Raw genomic sequence first — 22,909 nt, forward strand, 5'->3', positions numbered from 1 at the left:
AGAGAAGGAGCAGAAACAGGCTTGATCCTAATTTAAATGCATAAATATAAATGGAGAAATCTGAGCCTATCCCTATACCTTCTCTCGATCATGACTGTGCTGGTGAAGTGGAAGAGAAAGATGGTTTCCATTAGCTCCTGCTACTAGAGAGCAGTCCTCTCCTAAATACACCCATGCCTGTGGTACAGGCAGCCAGCCCAAGATAACCCCATCACCATATTAAGAGCAACTATTTGCAAACCATTTGAAGCAACTTTTTCAGAATTGTTAAGTCAATAACATAAATATCTCTGGGAAAGAGATGGCAGTCCCAGCACTGCCAGAGGAAGTCTGCATGTCCAAGGATTGGCTAAGTCTAAGTGAGCAGTGGTAGGGTACCCACGATATATAACTTTCAATACATGAAAAACCCAAACTAGAAGCTGTCTTAGGTGCAGGACCCATCCGTGAGAAAGCCCACCAAATTCTGTAAAATTTTTAGACAAAACTTTCTTAATGAGAATGTGAGAGATCTGAGGGAGAAAAGAAAGACTTTTTAAAAAGGAATTGATGGAAAAGTTCGTTCCAGCCTTATAGAGCACAGAAAATTATTTAAATAGGAAGACCTTTAATCCACTAAATTTGAGCTTAGGAAAAAATATACTTCCCCTCTACATATATGTGTTTACCATTGCTTTGAGGAAGTACCAACTACTTAAAAAAAGCTATATGCAAAGATTCTGCAAACGATCAAGACTCAGATGACACAATTCACCTTTAGTATCTTGATAAAAGCTGAAACTTGATCACACTTGGTTTTTGTTTCCAACTTAGAAAGAAAAGCAAACAATATCACAAAAAACACACAAAAAATAAAAATAAAGTGAAAAGCAGAGTAATTATGCAGACTCCAATACACATCCATACATTCTAAAAAGCCACAGACTTTAACGCGCATTCATATATTTAGAAGGGCAACTTTCTCACCCACATTGCACTCACACCAGCTATATTTTCTTCCCTAGTTACTTTCGGCAACCCTATCAAAAGAGACAACACTGTGTACATTTTCTTCAGGTGTGCACTCACGCAGTAAAGCAACAGAGTCCTAGCAAATTATCATAAAACTCACACTGCACATGAAAAATCAGTCCATCAAGTACTTTGATAAGACAAAAACCTTCAAAAAACAATCTCCCCCAACAAAACTCCAAAACAAAACCTCCTGATAACAATGCAAATCATAGCTGCCTCTTACTGCATTGCTGAGAAACACATCTGCAACCTTGGTGTCTTTCTGACAGATTTCAAACTTCTGCCATCTACTACCTACTGACATGCTTGAACTGTTAAAAAATTATATATTTTATTTTAATAATGGGAAGAGTACTTTTCACCTCTCATTTCAAAAAACAGCTGGAGCAGCTTGGCATAAATATTAAAAAAAATAACTAATAAAGAACTGCCAAATTCCAGCAAGAAAGGTAGAACGAGTGGGAAAAAGGACAAGCCACTGAAAATCTTTTCTTAAAATGGAAACACTTGTGCAATTTCAACTCCCCATTACAAGCATTACTATGTCTTTTGAAAGTGAAAAGCACAAAAGCTCTCTTTCAAGTGGACAGTCGGGCTGTGGACTAAAGGTCTCTTGATTTCAGTCTTGGGAGAAATCAAAGGAGTTTATCTTAATGAAGACAGAGCTTAAAAGCATCAGGTTCTGGTTTAGTGTAAAGACTTTCTCATATCCTGTGATTTTTAACAGAAGCATTTACAAATAAATACAAACAACTTGTATTTTGCCCAAGCTTTAAAACTTTTACTGACCTCAGTTTTTCTTTAGTCTATTTTCTGTTAGAATCTGTGCAAGACATGTCACAGGCTCAGGATTAAGAAATAATAAATACAAAAAAAATCAACGACTCCACCAAAAAAAAAAATTCAGTTTAACTCCCTTTCAGCTTACAAAAATGTGCCTCATAGGGACCGTAAAATCCATGTAATTACCTGCTGCGGGATCTGTAACCGCTTGACTGGTGATGCCAGATGGTGGTTCTTGAAGCTGGTATGTTGCATTTGTGGAGGGTGTCGTTGGGCTGGTGTTGCTGTTCGTCATGTAATGTGAAGGGTACGGTGAGCTATTATAATACTGTGCATACTGGCCTTGGCCAAAACCAGGATAAGAAGGATATTCCTGCAAGACAAAAAAGCAACTGAATAGTCCATCAAAGTTTTGCTACTTTTCAGTATAAATTCCAAAATGTAACTACAAACACATGTCAGACTTTCAGCATGTATACTTCCTGGACTGCATGCTGTAGGACCTAAAACTGTGAGGCAGTAAATGAAATCTAAATTACACATAATTTAGTGTGCCTTCTCATCAAATAGTTTATTAGACACACTGTTGAAGATGTGTGAATAAGAACATCAACCCCAGACAATTTGTTCTACTATTGGAAGATGATAAATCGAAGAAAAACATTTATAAACATCAGCTTAACTTGAAAGGATGCTAATTTCTTTCAAAAGGCTACTTAAGGGCTACATTTTCTCTGTGGATGAGAATTCTAAGTTTGCCAAAGTTTCCTCAACTCATATTTACAAATTTACCTGCTGTGAACTATTAAATCCAGTAGAATTTGTGAGTGAATTATTTCCTGCATATATTCCTGATGATGTTGTAAAACCGCTGCCTGAAATGAAATGAAAAATAATGTGAATTACTAAAACACAGTATCAGAAAACAACTTCCATCATGCGATTATATCATAAGGATATAACATATTTGTAAAATTTCCCATATGTTAACAGATTTGGTTGTCATCAACTCTGTGACATGTTAGTATATGGAAAGTGATAACTCATTGTACCTACACCCTGTGTTTCATTATTGAAATACAAAGAAAAATCTGAAATTTAGTCAGGAATCTTGAGAAGCTTCAGGTCTGACTGAACATTATTAGGCTACCTCACCCCTTGGAATAATACCCAGCACTGTGGAAGTAATGAGGGTTTCTTTACTTTCCGTTTCTGTCGAACAATAACTACGAGCCTCGTTCCAAAAAATGCAGTCTTCCCTTACTGAAGCCCACTGGCTCCACTTCTCCTACCACCTTTCAGAATCGGGCACTTTCCCCTCCCTGAGCCTCAGCCCCTCACTGGAACAGCAAAAGCTACAACTCCCTGCTCTGAACAGCTCAGCCCAACTGCCAAGCCATTAGGATTCAGTAATCGATCATAGACAGCCTTGGGCCACAAACCAAACCTGGTATATTCTACCGGGCATGACACAAGGGAAAAAAAATATTTCTCTGAGAAGCGAGATCCAAGACTGAATTTAGCCTGGAGACTGATTTACCACCTTCACCTTCCTCCTCTCCCTTCTTCATGAGCCAACAAAAATAGACAGATGGGGCTTCTACTTAATATCCAACCTGAGAAGCTGTTCCACTAAAAGGGCAGCAACCCCCTTTCAGCTGTTTTGCCCTCGTTGGTTATAACCCGGGAGCAACACAGCCACCAGCTGAGACATATGGATGCACAGGGTGAAGCTACATAAGCCACCAGAAAGTCTGTAATGAGGCAACCTATTGAACTCGTCCAGCGGGAGAGCACCAGCCAGCAAGGAGCTCACATGAAAGCTCACGGGTTGTTTACAGCCTCCCTCGCCACCGAAATCTGCCTTAGTGCAAAGATACACCGCAACCCTGGGGAGCAAAAGCTTGCAGGTGAGCAAAGGAGGCAAGGAGGGATGGAAATCAACAGAGAGGCAGGCGCACAGATGCACCGATCCCCTGACATACCCGGCACAACTCAATCAACAACCAAATCCCATGCAGCAGTTACTCACTGGGAAAAACGACGTTTCTCGCAACTCTAAACAGCGAAGAATGCAGGCAGGGCTGCATGCTTAGTACAGCCCCTGAGGGGCATTTGTGAACTGTTTACTCACTTATTTAAAAACAAAACAAAACTCCACAAAAACAATAGGCATCCTTGCTATAAGAAGTCAGAAGGAAAAATATTCAAATACTTTGATTGCGAAAGTTACTAAAAATGCACACAAGTTAAGCCTCAAAGTAGATGTGAAATATGCTCAACAGCAGTGGGAATAAAAGATGAAGCTTAAACTTAATGTGTGATAATGACTGTAAACACTTCTCTTGTATTTGCTATTAGCGCAAAAGCTCTGTGGTTGTTGATAGATGCTACTAATCCTGTGAACTAAAATCAGATTACTTCAGCAGAAGAGTTGACATCCAAGGTTAGCAGATAGTACAGATAAACACTACTAATGAGAAAAACATGTTGTTTCAAATTTAATTTAAAATTGGAAAACATATGTTATTTTTATTATAAAAAAACCCCAGAGCCAAAAATATTTTAAATTGCAAAACTTTGAAATGCTATTTTATTTCTAAGAGTGCTTTGGCCAGAAGAATGTAAGTCACTGTGTCTCTTTTTATTTCTGTAGCTATTTCTGAGGGATGCAGTAATGCATTCAAACGCAAGGTTTATAGGTGCATGGTTTGAACCATTCTGAAAAGATGTAAAAGGCCTCTTGTCAGAAGAAAAACAAATAAAAAGAAGATTTTTTTTTGATGAACAAGTTACCTTTCTGCAGAAAGTTTGGCAAATAATTTGCAAGAGCAAGTGAGAAAAGTAATTACATGCCAGCCAGCCTCTCTCCCTCTCAGACAAAGACATACACATACTAACACTCGGATCTCCCTCTTTCATCTCATGGGCAGCACAGGCTCCTATGGAGGAGGGGTAGGGGTCTCCTAGACCGTAACAAACATGAAGCAGGTTTCTCAGAAACAGCTCTGTGGGCCACCCAGAACTACTGGCCTAAAGTTGTTTTTAAGATACTCTGATTTTGCCATTTGTTTTTCAAATAATCGGCCACGGCATGGCATAGAGCTGCTGTTCCTGCCTTAGCTGAACAAACACACAAAATAAGAATCCCTACGAAACGCGCTAGATTTACCGCCCCGAGCTGGCCAGCTTCGTAGCTTTAAAATGTGATAGAAGCTGTAAATTGGGGGTCAAAGGTCTATTTTGCAATGAGCACAGGCCCACATTAAAGCTGGGAATCCCAGTCAGTGTCGGAAGATGGTCAGACCCTGCTGGGACCAAGGCGCGGGCTCAGGGCTCGCCCCCCGTGTCACTGCCAGGCGCAGGATGCAATCCTGCCCCGGTGTATTTGCCACAGAGGTCCATTTGCTTTCCTTGCTCAGACTCCTTGCCACGGGCTATGTCTATCATCAGGGTACGATGTATGTGGCAGACATTTAGTGCAGCTCTCCTGGGAAAGGCGAAGACAGCCAGATGGGCTCTTTAAACTCAAGGTTTCTTCCGTTTGCTTACAGTGTTTAAAACTCCCTGGCAAACTCCCTCTTGTTGTCTTAGTAACTGCTTAGCCATCCAGCACAATATTTTTATACTGTATAATAATAACCAAATACCTAAACGTTTACTTCTTTAGGGATGAATTCCCAAACCAATTGGTTAGTATATTCTCAAACATCGCAGTCTTGGTAACTAAAACAACGCCAGTGCTCATCACAGGTCTAGCACCCTTCCAGCAGTAGGATATTGGGACACAAAGGGTAGAAGTCACGCTTCTATCACAGTCAGAGGATACTCAAGAAGCTCTTTCCTTGGCATTTCCCCCAGCCCTTCTCCACTTCCTTTATCATCACTGAGCAACCCTTATAACTCTGACAATATAGCAACAACGGCCCATTCCCACAGCCATTAGTCATGTAAGTGGTCTTTCAGCATCTATGAAGCAACTTATATGAAAAAAAGCTTACAGAACATATTCATTAAAGTAAAGGCAGGGGTGGGGGGGAGACTTAGGAGATTGGGCAGCAAAACCACCTAGGTCCTCTTCCCATCCTCTCCCTTCAGCACCCCTTCTGTTACAGAGATGATAAATTTGTAGCAAACAAAAATCCAATTATCAGAATAACCTTAGCAAAGAGTCACTGGCAGCGATTTTCCTCATAATTTTCAAAAGTTGGCAGTCTGTCCCTCCGCTATTGTTTGATGACTAATCACACTGTAATTTTAGCAGGGTCAGGAAAAGCACTGAGTTTAATTGGCTGTACATGCACCTCGAGGCAGAGCCTTTACGTTCCAAGGAGACATTTGCCCCAGGGAAAGGAACCAGAAAAACACCAAAGCTTTTGAGCACGAGGTAACCCCAACCAGGAAACACAAGCACAGCGACTGCAAGGCCACTGGGAAATCCCTTTTACGGCAGGCAAGAATGTCAGCAAGGGCCCCGAGCACACTGTCACGGAACACTTGGTCGTAAAGTCAGTTGTGGTATCCACTGTCTCTGTTTAGTAGCTTAGCAGCCGTGCTCAAGAGATGAAGAACAGCTATGGCAAGATACAACAAGGCTGAGGCTGCAGCCTGCCCATATACTGCTGGAGAGGAAAGGGAGAATAAACTCATTTCCCTCTCTGGAGGTTTCTGCGCAAACAATTGAACAGCAGCAGCACTACCCTGGTCTTCTGTCAAGAGAATCAGTTTTGTCCTTAAATAATAGTTGAAACTATGAATAGGTTTTCCTTCCAAAATTAAATGAGGAAATGGAAACAAATGTTCCTGTTTACTTTTAACATCTGTTCAATCAAAAGGAAGAATTAAGTCAATGTAAAGTTGTTTCAAATTCAAGAGTTAGCCTAATGAAAATATTAAAAAGACATACATTTTATGTATAGTATGAATATATACTGTCAACATTTAACTACAAGAAAGACCTGTCCAGCAATGTGTTTCTTTCCTACTTAGCTTCTAACAACTCCACCAATATATTACTTCTGAACTATTTTCCTTATTTCCATTCTTACAGTCTCTTAATGTTTCTGTGGGAGACCAGTCCTTTCCTCATCCACACACTGCTGATCATGAGCACAACAGAAATGATGTACACACCACAGGGACACCCAGACCCTGACCTGTGGCTCTTCCACCCAAGCCAGACTGTCAGCAATTTGCTGCCTCCCATGAGTGGGCAGATCTCAGCCCAAGTACAGCACAGGGAGAGCAGAACCCAGGCTCAGATCTGCTTGAAAACCAACACCTCTGAACCTCCTCTTCTTAGAGCTTCACAACTGGGCCATCTTTAACACATTTCTTTTGCAGAATATTTTTAGATCCTTGCCTTTCAATGTGTACAGCTGAAATGCTTTCCAAGTTCCCACTCTTCTACCTCTTGACAAACTGCCACCCTTTCATGACCTTGACAATTCTGATCCTATACACATTTTGTGTATTGCAGAAAACAAAGCAATACTTTATGAGAGACCTCTACGGATGCCATTGACTGAGTCCTAGCTTTCTCTGCTAATGCCAGAATTCACTGCTTACTCTTAAAATTTTCCAGCAAGCACTGTCTCATGTTATCCCATGCTGCTCCCGCTTTCCACCCTTCATGGAATGAGTTTCCCATAGACATCTGCAAAACTACTTCATTGTCCTCCTTAAAATCCCCTTTTATTGACATCTCTCTGCTCTGTATCTTGCAAAAAAAACCCCCAAAAAACAAAACCAAACCCAAAAACCTTTAGAGCTGCTAGGTAACCAATATGGGATGACAACTGTTTATTATGCCTAAACAGTGTCAGCTTTATTGTTATATTAGACTCTCCTAGCCCAGTACTTTATTTTAGCCTCCAACTTCTGTGGGGACTATATTTTCATTTGGCTGTACAAGCTAGTGCAACAGGATCCTGATACATAACCATTTCACAAAGGCACTGCTGCATTAGAAATTATAGGCAACATGGACATGATTTTTCAATAACTCTATTTCTTAGCAACCATGAATTATCAGTTCCTTAACAGCTGGAATGTCAATCCAGGAATTCCTTGTAGCTGCTGCTGGCAAGCATTTTGAAGTATCTGCTACAGAGAGGTAGGTTTTTTTTCAGGCCAGGTACGTGCGTTCAGGTTTTTTTAGTGTGGTTATTTGCAGAATGCAAAACCAATAACCTAGTCATGGTTATATTTACTCCAATGAGTAGAAAATCAACATCTAGATGAAAATTCGCATACTACTCTTATGCTCTCTTTCTCTTGCTTGTCAGAGCATACCACAAGTAAACAATACTTCAGATATCAGATGGCCAGTTCTGCTCTACAGAGCTACTCAACACACAGTTCAGAAGGAGATTTAAAAACAAAACAAAAAAATATCCCTCAAGTCTAAGTGAATGACTGGATCAATATACCCTTAAATAAAAAACAAAAGCAAAACGTCGTTCACTCGGTCTCTGAAAGCTCTTCTGCCTCAAGAAATTTCATGTAGCATTTACGGGGTGGTGCACAGTTTAAATGGAGCGCGCTAATATTAAGGAGAGGTGCTAAATTGTTAAAACATGTGGTCCAATTCTATGAGTGATCATTTATTTCCACAGTTCTAAAATCTGCAAGACACCTGATTTCAACTGTCAAAATCAGTCTTGCAGCAGACAATCAAAATTAGTTATTTTTAGTAAAAAAAAAGACATTTTAAAATATCCCCTGAAGTGGTGAAAATCCAGAGCCAGGCACACCCATCAGCTTCTCAATACAGAAAAGAAAAAAGGAATTGGGACAATAAGGTGGAAAGATATTGAGTAAACTAAAGAGGCAAGTAAGACTACAAAAAAAACAATTGATAATAATAGCCTGTACATACAAAGACTTACAGCTTTTAAATAGACTTCAAAGAAACAGACTTCAATCATTACTTATCTACCTCCACAGCTGCAGTAGGTATTTTTATCTCCTTTTCCCTCTCCGAACACATTCAGGTGTCAAATTATATTTGGCACTTCCTAAATTCATAATCCTGACACGTTTTCCAGGACTTGCTTTGCCACACTCTCTATTTGCTAAACAAGTGCTATTCAGGGATACATTTTTGCTGTAATAACACTACAACACTTCACTATTCAAAAATTAATGAAGTCACTAAGGAAGGGATCTTCCAAACTGCTGAGAGCTGGCTGTCGCTGTTCTCAGCAAATGCAGTCATCATTTCAGCTCCAACTGCAATAAGATCAGAGGTAAGTACTCAAACAAACATTCCTTTTTATCCTTCGAATGGAAAGAAATAATGAGGGGAAAAAAACCAAAACCAACCCATAGCATTAACTACAGCTAATAAATCGTAATATCTGTTTATACAGACCTTGCATCTGGTAGCTATAGGGAGCCTGTCCAGGTTGAGGTGTGCTAAAGCTGGCACCGTAGCTTAGAAATCCTGTCTGTCCAGGTGACTGTGACTGTGCCAATCCACCTTCTGTCTTGATGCCTGCCCACAATGCACCTAAATCAGTTAGTGACAGCAAATCTATTTGTTCATATTCAGTCACGGATGGAAAATAAAATCACTTAATTAACAGCATTTTTAACATATACCCATTATTGCATGCATGAGAGAACCAATATCGAGAGCATGCACAAATGAACAGGGTAAGGGCAGTCTAAAGGCATAAGTAAAACTGAAGTTCACCAGGGAGAGGTTAAATTCAAAACTGTGTTTCCAATAACTGTGAAAGAAATTTATACATGAACAGGAAGTTGCATTACTCCTTTTTTCCTTTCCTGCCAGCAGCTAACTTTTCCATATATTCATGACATTTCACAGAGGTAGATTAGCAACTTTATATGATTTTAATGAAGCATAGCATAGCCGAGCTCTCCTGCCATCTACCCATTAATGACATAAAATTGTATAGTATTTCTACATGAAAATTACATGGCTTTGAGTGCAATGGCTTTCTAAGGAATTAGAAGTGGATAAAGAGAACTAGCAGCGTTAACTGTACTGATGATTTTCAGAGCTAATTAAACACTATAGGAGGCAGTCTTTTAACAAATAAACACCTAATAGACAGGAACTATTCTTGAAGCAGTCTCTTGAACTGGGAAAAACATAGTAGAGTCATTAATCTGCACTCACAGGGAAATCCATTACACATCACGTTATCCTCTCAATTCCAAATTTAGTAATAAAAGAATCCAAAGTTCAATTAAATTAATGACTTGCCTCTCAACTTCAGTGATTCTTCCCCCAATTTTTAAGGCAAAAAGCAAGTAAATATCAGCGAGTGAAACACTGAGGAAATTCACACAATTCGGCCTCTGTATCTTAGTTTTAAATTATAAGGTTGTCCCAGCATGAATTACTATTTAATAATAATTATAATCAAAGCAAGGGAAAAGTGATACAATACTCTTAAGTTTCACTGTGGCATTCAGTGATATTTCATTGTTCAGAAACCACTGTTATTTTAACTGAATTAAATAAGTGCGAATTAGTAACATTCCTTTGAAAATTACTGTTAATCTAAGTTCATTTCCTGGTTGGATTTTTTTTTGTAAAAAAAACCCCAATATTGAACAATGTTTGAAGGTAGGAGAGGGCTGAGAAGTTACTGTGTTTGCAAAACTTCAATATATCCCTATATACAAATGGCAGCTTTTGTATTCTGCCGTTCAAATCCTTATTTTTCAACTGCTGTCATTAATTACCCTTAATTCTTCCTGTCAGACCTGCTAACTGCCAGACTAACTCTGTTTGCTCGCTTTTCCCTGATACTTACTCGCTTCTTCTGTTTCATGTTACAATTAAAAAATCCCAGTGACCAATCTGATACCTCATTTCCAAGGGGAAACTCCTGCTATGGATGTTTTGGTATCAGTGACCCCTGTTTGCTGTCTGCTTAAGGACTTCTGAATTGCTGACTAAATATCGCTTAGAGAAAGTTTAATTAAATTAAGCATTACACTTCTAGGCCAACTTTAAACAGCCTGATCCAACTCTCTATCTCAGACGAAGCGGGAGGAGACGATCAAAGGCAGGAAGATGCCACTTGAGTGAAGACAACTTGGCACTGATGTGCCCCTTTGCAAATCTCCATGCTATGAAGAGCCTTTCACCTCCTGGGACTTACTCTTCCCACCTGCTCTTCTCCAGAAGGCCTTCACTCATCAAATCCTGATGCTGCCTTCTCCTTCTCCAAAGTGTAATGTATGCAAGGAAGTGGGAAGGGTCAGTAAGAAAACATAAGTGAACTGCCAGGGTTTGGAAAGAAATGAGATCAGTAAGAAAAGCCTTTGCTAGATGCTGGTGCTGGAGCAGTCAGGAGGAGAGAGCCTCAGGAAATTCTCCAGCCTCCTCAGGGGCTTTGCAGATGAACCAGAGCCAGGAGTTCCTGGGAGGCAGCTGTCAGTGGCATTCCCCTCCACCCCCCTTCCTGCCTGCACGGTTGCAGCATGGGTGAAGGTGGGGGACTGGAAAAATGAAGAGGCTAGAGATGCATCCGAGACAGCACCTTCCCAAACTCTGCTCTAGAGAGAAAACTTGAGGGAGGTTGATAATAGATTTAACAGAAAATTTTTTTCCAGTAAGGCCCAAGGTAAAGAGCCAAGTCAGAGCTCTTCTCACGCATGTCATAAGTCTCCTCTCTCTTTACACCTGCTGGAAACGCTCTGCATGGACAAGAGAACGGCAAGGCAGATGGTACATGGGGTCTAAGACGCAGATCCAAGAGGAGAATTTTAGCTTTAAACAATGCCCCATGTAATTTATTTTGGGACCATGAATTATATAAAGTGCCTTAAATATGCAAAAATATATATGGTACAAGATCCCAATATTAGATCCCAAAACTGTTTAATAGTTATTTCCTTTCAAATATTACTCCCATAAAGTACATCAGCAAGGGGCACTTTAGCTCCAGTCACAAGGCTGGAATCCACATTGAAATCCACTTCACTCAAGAGCTAGGGGGTGTCAGTGGTCAAAAGCAGCTCTTCAATGTAAAATGTTAGGCAAAAATTATCCCAAATCCTAGGCACTGGGATGGACTGGGCAAAAAACCAAACCAAACCAAACAAGCAGGCAGGTACAGTGAGCAGTTGCCAAGTAAAGCAACTCTCAATTACATCTCCAACGACAGCAAGAGAGCTAAACTCAAGTAGTGAAATCAGGGCCTTCCTGAAGTCAGTCAGACTTTATAGTTGACTTCATTGAGGTCAGGATTTCAGCCAGAGGAACAAAGCAAAACACAAAAAAAGTGACTGTTTGGGCTGCCCAAGCCATCGCAGCCAGCCATGTATGAACATGAGGTGTCTATAGGAGAAACAGGTCAAGAAGAGCATGGTGGGGAAAGGGGTCATCTGTTATCACATCGCCTGATCCAGCTGAAAACAATAGACAAGCTCTCATCAGCTACATGGGCTTGGCAGGGGGTGAGGGCAGGAAGAATCCCCATCCCTGTAGCCTTGAAAACATAAGTTTAAATATCCCTAAAGTATTTTTTTGTGTGTAAGTTTAAAATATGTGGAATGGATCTGAAACTGAAACATCCAGTTCAGGTTTACAAGCATATATTTGGTAGCAAGTAATCAAGGCTGTAGCCACAGGAAGAATGCTTCCCCTGGATCAAAAATATTGATGACATATTAATGAAACACATTTTTTTAAGTATGGGGAAATAATAATAATAATCTATTTTTTATACCTACTGTTACCAATAATCTGCTGTAGGACATACTTGAGTCCCAGCAGATTTCAACTTGCAGATTTCATGGTGAAAGATACAGCAGTTTTGTACTTAAAAGTTTCAATGATTTTAAGGGACACAGATTTACTGTGAGTTCTGTCCTCTTTTACATTACTTGAATGCATCTTTACAAAATATACCACTAAAAGCATGTGGATTGTATATTTTTAATATATTTCCCCAGAGGAACACAAGACCTATTTTCTAATAATGCATCCTCGCTGCCGAACTGCTATGTGGTCTGCCAGCAGACAGTCTGGCAGCAAAATGGTCTCACCCACAGCAGCTTGTTTTTAAATTATTTTTTTTAAAAAAATATTTGCTACTTACTACTATCTCCTTCATCAGGCAGATAGAGCTTTAGTGGCACCTACCTCAATTTTTACCTCCAGGGAGTTTTAAAACATTGAAAGCAAGATATTTTTTCTGGTGGGGGTCTTTTTGAATCATTTTTTCACCTGCTGAAAATCACCACAGCTTCACCAAGTCATTTGGGTTCCAGTAATCTGGATGAACTGAAATTCAGACCTTCATGTACCGCCATACCCCACTGCATTGCTGGAGAGCAGCGCTCTTTGACAAGTCACCAGGAGCTGTGCCTGTGTAATGGAAGTCCCTAGATCTCTTTTCCCATTTCAGTGCTGTTTATTTTATATAACCAATAAAAAACTAAATAATCTCTCTCCTTGATCCTAAAAAAGAGCCATCCTCTTGAGTAGCTTCTTAGTTCTTTAATACATAAATTAAGCATCACTCCAATGGGTAAACTACCAGTCTTCCACAAGAAATGCTCGAGGGCATAGCTCTCCCACTAAATACTAACACAAGGGTCATGTAATCTTGATCTAAAAACCATTTACCTTGGGCATAAAATAACACAGACGCAATTTCTTACCATATGAAGGGATTCCATAGGGTTGGCCGGGCTGGGGGTAAGTGGCATAAGCTGTAGCTTGTTGCATCCCTGTTGTAAACTGTGTCTGCCCATATGCAGCCATCGTTTGTGAAGAGGGGGTAGGAAGAATATGGGGGTATGGTCTGCTATTGATTGCAAATGACAGAAAATAGGACAGACACTGCATTAAACAGACATGCGAGTACTTATTTTTAGCTTTATTATAATCCTGCTACTTTATTAACACATAATCATAGGCTGTGCTAGACAACAGAAACTGCAGGACAAAAAAAACCAACAATAAGAAATCAATAATAAAAGAATAAGTAAAATAAGAGCTTTCCAAATATTCTCCAAATACATTCTTAGCATTTAAAAAATTATATTTTTTTTCCCTAGAAACTAGTTTAAAATCATGACTTAACAGATGGACCCAATTATTATTTTAAATGAGGTTAAAATCTGCCTATTTCAGTTATTATTATTACAACTACTATTATTATTTTAAAAAGATATCATACTTGGAAGGGTAAATCTGTGGTGGGGAGAACTGGTGTGTTTGTCTTGGGCTGAAACCACTGCTTCCAATTGCTGCACCAAGGAGAAAAGAAAGCACACAGAAGTGTAAATACACACACCAAAGATAAATATTATTTTTCCTAATAGAATTTCAGAGTATTAACAAGATTTTAATTAAATTCAAATATCATTGATACCTTAGATAGAAAATAATATTTTATCAGGAACCATACAAGAATGCTTAACATTAAAATCTTGATTACAAATCTCAAATACTAAATTGCCCCTTTGTACAACTCCTGAGCAATAGTTTATTCTTTGCTCACATGCAGACAACATTTTCAGTGCAAACAACCTATTTCCTAATGGAAACATTTCCCTTCATATTTTCAAAGGATTATTGATATCTCAAGTGCAACATTTTATTAACTTTTAGAATTTTTAAGACCTACATTTTATGAAGGAGCTTTATGCATGCCTCAATTGAAAACATATGGCCAGCTTCAGAGCATGTGCCTCTTTTTTAAAAAGAAAAATAATTTCATAATACAGACAATGTATTACCATATTACGCTTCCTTCTCTTTTCCCACCCCTTTATCTTATCTGCTTTCTAATATGCTCTCAGACCTTCAGAACAGCCAGTACAGTGTAAAATTGTCTAACGTGAAAAGGTACTTAGTGAAACACTTAACCCCAGGAGGGCAAATAGGGAGCTTCTGCCCCAGCAGCCCCGCCACCGCTGACACAGAACTTTATGCCAGCCCGTCCCAATTTCCTTTGGTATTTTTGGGTGCCGCCGAGAGTGCGGCAGATGTGCCGGTGTGCTCAGCTCCGGGCGTTATTTTCAGGAGCCCTTCCCTCTCCAGTTACCATTCGGGTGCCGTTTCTCCTCTAGGACCCAAGGTGGGGTTTGAAGCCTTTGCCAGGAAGGGGTCAGCGGCAGGTTACGGGACTACTGTAAAATCAGACAGCCGGAGAAACAACAGGCCCTATTGCTAAGTACTTGGAAATAAACAAGGCACGGATAATTACCCTTCACCAGCTACCCCTTTCCTGGCCAACTACAGGGAAAATCCATCATCTTTACACTCTGGGAGTGCTCATGAAGCGTGGAGGGAAGCAGGGAGTCTCTTTCTGTGCCTTCCACACCCAACAGTTTTTTACCTTTTCCATGGCCCATGAGGCTGCAGTTACATCAAACGTTATGGTCCGACCTTTAGTCGGATCATCACAGATGCACATAGCTACCATTAAACACACCATCTGGTTTTCTTTCAGAGATTTAAAATACTCTGTAATACAATCTTTTTTTGGTTTTCAAGTCTGATGGTTTCATACTCAACAGCATGTGCAGAAAATGAAGGCTGTGACAAAGCCAGTAAAGGGTTAGCTACTTGGAGCCTGACTGGTTGGGAGATGTCAAATTTTGCTACTCTGGAGCTATAACCCCACAAGATAGTATTAGATTCTTTTTTATTTATTTGCACCATAAAAACAATGTGCTAGTCATACTACAGTTAATCCACAGCTGGGCAAAACTGTGCAAACCTCTCAGAATTTTCTCAGTGTTTGTCTCCTGTATGTTAGACTCTAAGATAAGTTTGGCTTCCAGGAAGAAAAAAGCCTGACAAAAGAATGAATACCTTGATAATAATAAATTACAATGAATGAGGCAGACCTACCCCTCAATTACAACTCTAATCACAGAGGCAGATATGTTTACTCACAGAAAACGAAAGAATAATTACTCTGGGAGGGAATACTCCCTGGTGAGACTCCCACCGAAGACACCAATGGATATTAATAAGCCTGATGCCCTAATGCTCTTTACTCAGGGAAAACTCCTATTGACACACATTGTCCAAGTAAGATCAACAGAAAAGGCATAAGCTGCAAAGTGCACAAGGCTTTGTAACAGCCGTGCACAGGTTTAGACAGCATGGCATAAGAAAATAGTAAATGCAAAAACACTGAGCTTAAAGCCTTTGTTTGTTCCTTACCTGATCCTGAGAAATTGTCTAAAGATCCGTCTGTGGTGGTAGTAGTAGCAATCTCACTGCTGCTCATTGGTTCTGTTTTAACTATAGAAATATAAATAAAATATATTCTATATGCACCTAATAAATTCTTGCACACGCATGCACACACACGCACTACAGTCACAAATTCAATAAAAAAAAATCTGCTGCAAATGTTTTAAATCATGGCTATCAATATTTTGCATTATATGTATTTGTGTATACAAACAATGCAAAGTACTGGCAGCAATGATTTACACATACATATGAAGTGATCGAGAGGGTTATTTCTGTCCCCAAGGAATAAGAGCCACTGTAACAAACCAGAAGTCCCCATGCAACTCTCTGCACCTGTCCTGATTCCTCTTAATCCCTACAGACCCAACAATAAGGATCTACATTTAGATCAGGTCACACAGACATTTACAGGCTTGAAAGACAGCAATTTGAATAAGACAAAAAAGGAAATTATTTCAAAATTGGTTTCTCTGTGGGCTGTTCCATTTTTTTTCCATCTCAGTAACTTGAGAGGAAAAATGAGAATTTGTTAGAGGAAAAATAAGAATTTGTAGATGAAGTAAAACACTTTCCTCACGGTGGATTTCTCCTCTCAAAATAAAAACCAACTTTATATTCAGCAATATTGAATAAATAAAGGGGACGCAGTCCTCACCAGATACTTCAAAGAATGCTTTTACATTTTATTCCCTCTGCAACCACAAGCCAGCACAGCTGTCAGAGAGTAAAAAAGAATAAGAGTAAGAGAGATTCTTGCCTGGCTCATATTGCTTCGTAATTAATTATTAATTAATGACTTTTAATAAAGCCTCAAGTAAATAACCAAATTTCCCTTTCTGTTTCTCCAGCGCAATCTCAGTAACAACAGTATTTCGATCCACAGAGGAAGGACAGGGCTGACCTGGCATGGATCAAACAGGTACAATACCTACTCCCAGGGAGTTACCGGATCAGCATGGCAACCTCTGAAATCCATTTTTGCTTAGCTTTTGGAGTTACAGCACACCACAGGCAACTGAGGACGACATTTCGGAAAACAGCGGAGCTGATCTTACTGTCATCAACATCCCACCACTTTCGCCCTTGTTGACACACACAGTCACCGCTTCCCACGCACCAGCACTGGTGCATACCTGACCTTTCAGCAGGCAGTTCAGTAAGATTGTGGAAAGTTAATCCAAGAAAAGCGAGGTAAACTGCACCCTATTTGATGTGTAAAGCCACGGCGTCATCTTGACAGATGTGTATATATTCACATATGTTTGTCTGTACAGGCATACATGCAGGAATTGCAACCATCACTAGCAGAAGCCCTTTAGATTTGGCAAGGGTGAAGGAGAGGCAGTTTCCCTTTTGACAAATGACCTTTCCTTTCCTTGCCGATCCAAATTCTTACTACTGCACACCTAACTATTTTCTTCACCAGACCTTGTCCACAAGATTTACATGCAATCTTTCAAGATTTTACTAATCACCCACTATTTTATTTTGATACACAGGACGTTTTGTGTGGACATGCCAGTTCGAGAGATCAGTACACACAAAACTCTGCTACAACTGCATTAGGAAGCAGCGTAGCCCAGTAATAAAAGTTTCATGGAGCGAAACAGCTGGTGCAGAGGATCCAGTATACGCAGTTTAGGTATTTTCTGGGGGTGTTATTCATGCTACATTTAGTCTTGCTCCAAGGAGTTAGCACCCATCAGCAGCTGGAGAGAATTAACTGCACTTCTTCCACTTGGTCCAAGAGACAAGGTAAATTAAGGTGTTGTAAGAAAGGGTGGCCAAGAGGTTCACTTCAAGAATGCACTCATGACCTGAACTACAACTCTAATATAAATGTATTTCTTCAAAAAACACAGAACACAACATATCCAACATCCATTTCATAAGTCCATACTGCAAGTCTAACACACAGATGTAACAAAGTATTTGTTGCAAAGCGTCAATCTCAAGTAATTTTCCAGAAACTACCAGATATTACAGCAAGTTCTAGACAGTTTGTGAATTTAGATACCAATAATTATAGCATCTACACTATCTTCTGCTTTTTCTTAGACATTTATCACAGCTACATTTTACAGCCAGACTCATACTTAACTGATTGCTCCAGCTTTCCCCAAAATTTGAAGGCCTTCTGAACCTAATTTCCACAACAAAATTATACTTTTGGAAATAACAATGAAAGATGTTTTTCTCTATAGCTGAGAGCTGTCGGGGATTAAAAAAGAGTAAGATGAGATCAATCTAACTTGGGGTAAAGGGTACAAGATTTCAGCATATGCTTTCTTCAAACACTTCCCCTCTTCTCTACTGGATAAACAATTCTTCTACATTCCCGATAAAATAAAATGTCATTGTTTGGATCACTGGAACCTACAGTCCAAGGACTCCACTGAGCCACCTCACACAGTATAGAGACCTATAGCATCATTTGTTCTAAATAAAGACTTTTAGGATAATTTCTTTCTAAGTGGATGTAAATTACTCTCTTGCCATTGGTTTAAAAGCCTACTTCATGTGCCTTTGCACCTATCTGGATGTCAGATCCTTGTTCAAGACACCATTTGGGGAAAAACTTCATCAAAACATAACTTCTGTCTCTATGAATCGTGAGCAATACTTCAGTGCAACAATGTTTATAACTAAATGTTGTTTACTAGACATACTACTTTTGAAGATACAGGATAATGTATACAAAATACAATGCAGTGCCTTCTTCATGGAAATGAATTCTAGTTGCTGACTGAGGTCCTCACAAATTTTTCAAAAGAACTATTCCTTATGTGTTCTCTCCCAGCTGTTGTATTTCCCGAGTATACAAAAAAACAAGATAAGAAAGGCTGTTTGCATTATTCCTGATCTGGATACCCATTTGTAGGGTGATAATACATAAGCCCTATCGTGCTGTCTTTAGGAACAACCATGACCTTAACGGACCTTTGTGCCACAGCTAGTTGGGAATTTAATGAAGATGGATAGGAATTGAAAAGCCCTCCATTCCCTAAGCATTTTAATCAAAATGCCAAAAAATAACTGCATATTTCTTTCTATCTGGGTCTAAACATATTCCAAGAGGATAAAAGCTTGCTACACAAAGAAAAAAACTGAGAACAGGCATACTTTTACCTATTGGAAATATTTACTATGTGTATTCTCACTGCAAAGGAAGGCGTCTCATTTGCTCAAGGCAAAAAATAACCTGCAATGCAGCACATTTCACACTAGAATCACAGGGAAAGAAGCAAAGAGATTTTCTAGGGTTACAAGTCTGCCAGTCTGTCTGCATAGCAAACCAGGAACCCACATCGATCATGAGAGAATGGAGCTGTCCAAGGAAGCAAGGCTTTGGATGGGCACAGATCTGCTCCTGTCACGTGCTCCTTAATCATACTATAGATTTCAGCTTTCCACATTTTCCATGAAAATCAACATTTCTGCAATGTGTCCTACACTTTCGGAGGATGACACTGAGCAAGGAGTAGGAATGTTGCACATCCACACAGAACACGTTGCAAGCTTGCCAGGAGCTGCCAACAGCATGCTCAGTTGTGGCAGAGACTGCAGAAAGTGAAACAGGAGAGTTCTCATTTCTGTGGCTCCTTTATAAAATCAGGCCTTTAGAGAGGTGCAGAATTATCAGACTTGCATTATAGAGACAGACTCTAATTTAGCAATATGCTACTAAGCTTTAGTGCCAGCAAAATCACTCATGTAATAAAAGAGATTATCAGTAAGAAGTTTAAGAAGAAATCTAACATATTCCTAGTCTGCTGCAAAAATTAAAGTTATTTAGAATTACTAATACAGATTTGGTTTATATAGCAAGGAGCTTAAGAAGCTATGCCAACAGAGAGAAATTTTTCCTCCTTATTTCTCTTTTCTAGTCATTTATGAGATTATAAAACCAAGATTTAAAAAGAAAATGTGTAACAAAACAACATAACAGCATAATAGAAAAAATAGGAGTAGGAGGTAATAACATATACACTAGCTCTGAGAAAAAAAGCGCAAGAATTCTGAGATGATAGCATAACTGCTGATCTACTGGTGCATAGATTGTCATGTTATTTTTTCTTAAGACACTTGGAGATTGCAAGTGCAATGAGTTCTGTTTTGTCAGCCATATTACATGGCAGTTTCTGAACTTCACCAAGAAAGACAACTTGAGACCAGAAACCACAAGTTCATGTGGTTCATTGGCCAATTAACAGCCTTCTCAGTTCACAGCTTGTCATGCAGTCACTAGTGTATATAGCAGTAAAGAGTAATATGAGGAATGAGATGTTGGCTCTTTAAAATATAGATTTAGAAACCTAATATTTGGCCATTCCTAACACAAAAATCCTATGAATACCTTATAAAGATTGCACCTTCAAGTATGCAAGAAGGAAGGTTTTTAAATATCTTCTAAAAATTACTTTATCTAAAATACATATAAGACTTGCTCTGTTGAGCTGACTTGTTAAATCAGTTTTAATTTTGCAGTTTTAAGACTGAATTAATACTCTAACGTTATATTCTTTGTATTATATGAATAAGTGGGCAAAATTAAAGCATTCCTGGATGACAGCTCTCAGTGTCCATGGAGCACAAAAAGTCTCAAAGTAAGTGGGGCTGTTAGTTTAGCTATAGATACACACATAAACACAATATTTAAACCTATTTTAGTTTGTCTCAAGGTGACATCTTCAAATGTTCTCGGAACATGGCTTAGTGGTCATGATGGTGCTGGGTTGATGGTGGAACTTGATGATCTTAGAGGTCTTCTCCAATCTTAATGGTTCTATGATTCTATGAAAAAATGTTATCGGCTAAGCATCGGGTAGATATTTTAAGTATTTTATGCATCTGTTACTATTCATACACTGTTTTGCTTGACACCATCCTCTTTCTGTAACCACTAGAAGCCCAAAGCTCACCTGAAATCTCAAACAGAATTGTCACTAACAACAGAACAAAAACTCTACCTTGAATCTCTAAGCTGATGATATTTTCCCTTATTTTATTCAAACTCTCCTCTGCTTGTACTGAAGAATCTTGCAGTTACAAACAGGTTAGTAAAAGTTACAGGTTTTACTTATAAACCAGTGGGTCTTTTACTTATAAACAGGTTACTCAATTGTACTAATTCCTATCCAGGACACTATTCTCTCTTTTTATCACAGATTATCAAATCATCAGCTCCTGACCATGAAGTCTGATAAACTTTCTTGCTCTTGTTTCTCAAAAGCAGAGGACTCTTCCTGAATCTCTCTGTCTGGAAATTACCAGAAGGTTATTACTACAAGGTAATTTCCAGCCTAAATTTATGTTTAGCTTTCAAAGAAAGTCCCTGCTCAAAGCAGCACATTCTAGTTCAAGTCCAGACTGCTTCCTGCTCTCCTCTCTGATGTGAGAAGGCTTCAACACTTCTGCAGTATTTGGGCTGCAGCTAACACCTAGCTTTCACTGCATGCATATTTCCCCCCCTGACTTTCATCTTCCTCTTACTTTATGCTGAAAAGGCTTTAACATCATCGTACCTGCTCATCTATCAGTAAAAACCTTAAATTCACAAAGAAATGGCATCACCACTACATTGCAAAATCAGAAAGAAAATTCAAAACTATCTGGGCAGAGACAAGTTTTCATAGTGTTTGTAGCTGCTAATCAAGATTTAACCCGGATATTCATTGGACAAGTAGAATCATGGGTTAAAATAGTCTCCTTCATCACAGTTACGAGATGAGAATATCTAAACCAAACTGCTGTTCTCACCCTTTCACACTCACTCGCCAGTTGTATCTCTCCTATCCAAACCAGAGGCAGCATGTATCCAGAAATAAACCTTTCAGAGGTGTTGTGGCCTATATCCTTTTTTTTTTCTTGCCCTTAAATCCTCTACTGGGCATCTGACCACGGCAACTCTCTTGCACATGCAAGAGTTTGCAGAGCAGTCATGTAAAATATCCTTACTCTTTAACCAAAGCCAGCCAGAATGACCACACAACATGAGAGCTCCAGTCATTAATGGCAAAGAAGGCTGTCACCAGGTACCTTCTGGGAACATGGAGGGCTTCAAACGAAATTATAGCATCATAGAATCATAGAATGGCCTAGGCTGGAAGGGACCTTAGAGATCATGGTGAAGTCAAGCCCACTCTGCCATTAAGGTGTACAAGATGCAAGACTGACATAGGAAGACAGAAACAGAATGACAAAATGGGTGGGATCTTTTGTAAGTGAGAAATAGTATCGTCTCTTTTTGGCCAGGGTCTAAACTCCAGGACTTCCAGACTTAAAGTCAAATTAATGTGGGTGAAGAGGGATAGCTCCAGCTTGCATTCTCCTGCACCCTGCAGTAGCTTGTCTCATCAAAATCAGTGGCACAGGTACTTCACTCACGGACCAGGGGTCAGATGACATGGCTAATACTGAAGCATAACCAAGTTTCATGCTCTTTTATTTACTCATGACAAGCCACACCTTTCAGAACATTACAAGACACAAAGGGAAGCACTAAATCTCCAAATCACAAGTTTCTGAAGTGGGTAAGGCTCTTCAAATATCACCCAATTGTCTATTAAGGTGTGATCTTAGTCTGAGATGTTCTCTGGAGTTTCTGCTAGTGCACCGCAACAGCTGAGGCTGGATTTCCTGCTCATGTGTATTACTGACCAGGCAGATGACATTTCTACCTTATGCCACGCAATCATGATTGCACACATGCACACCATGCATAACAGGCTGGTCCCACTGGAGAGATATCACACCTACCACCATGTGTTGCAGTTAGTTTCCAGTGAAGTAGTGAATATCTTGACAAGTTCTTGACACTCTGCAGCTTGTGCCTAGCCACTGTGCCAGCAGGGCTCTGTGGAACCCTCAGACACACTCAGACAGTGCTCTCACACCACCCTG

General features: G+C 39.5%; 1 protein-coding gene across 4 annotated transcripts in view; it reads right to left on the reverse strand.

Moving 5' to 3' along the window:
* The window catches only part of EYA1 (EYA transcriptional coactivator and phosphatase 1), an 85,638-nt gene that overhangs the window by 55,350 nt on the left and 7,379 nt on the right, over nucleotides 1–22,909 (reverse strand). For 2 of the 4 annotated variants that reach the window (XM_009875462.1, XM_009875460.1), the window contains exons 2-7: nucleotides 15,971–16,051; nucleotides 13,971–14,040; nucleotides 13,450–13,595; nucleotides 9,173–9,295; nucleotides 2,590–2,672; nucleotides 1,984–2,170 (exon numbers count right to left, since the gene is read on the reverse strand). In XM_009875462.1, the coding sequence (XP_009873764.1) occupies nucleotides 1,984–2,170; nucleotides 2,590–2,672; nucleotides 9,173–9,295; nucleotides 13,450–13,595; nucleotides 13,971–14,040; nucleotides 15,971–16,051 (690 nt within the window). Of the gene's footprint in view, nucleotides 1–1,983; nucleotides 2,171–2,589; nucleotides 2,673–9,172; nucleotides 9,335–13,449; nucleotides 13,596–13,970; nucleotides 14,041–15,970; nucleotides 16,052–22,909 lie in introns of all 4 variants that reach the window. The other 2 variants (XM_009875461.1, XM_009875463.1) reach the window with 2 other exon arrangements.

This window comes from Apaloderma vittatum, unplaced genomic scaffold, assembly GCF_000703405.1.
Source record: "Apaloderma vittatum isolate BGI_N311 unplaced genomic scaffold, ASM70340v1 scaffold1188, whole genome shotgun sequence".
NCBI lineage: Eukaryota > Metazoa > Chordata > Aves > Trogoniformes > Trogonidae > Apaloderma > Apaloderma vittatum.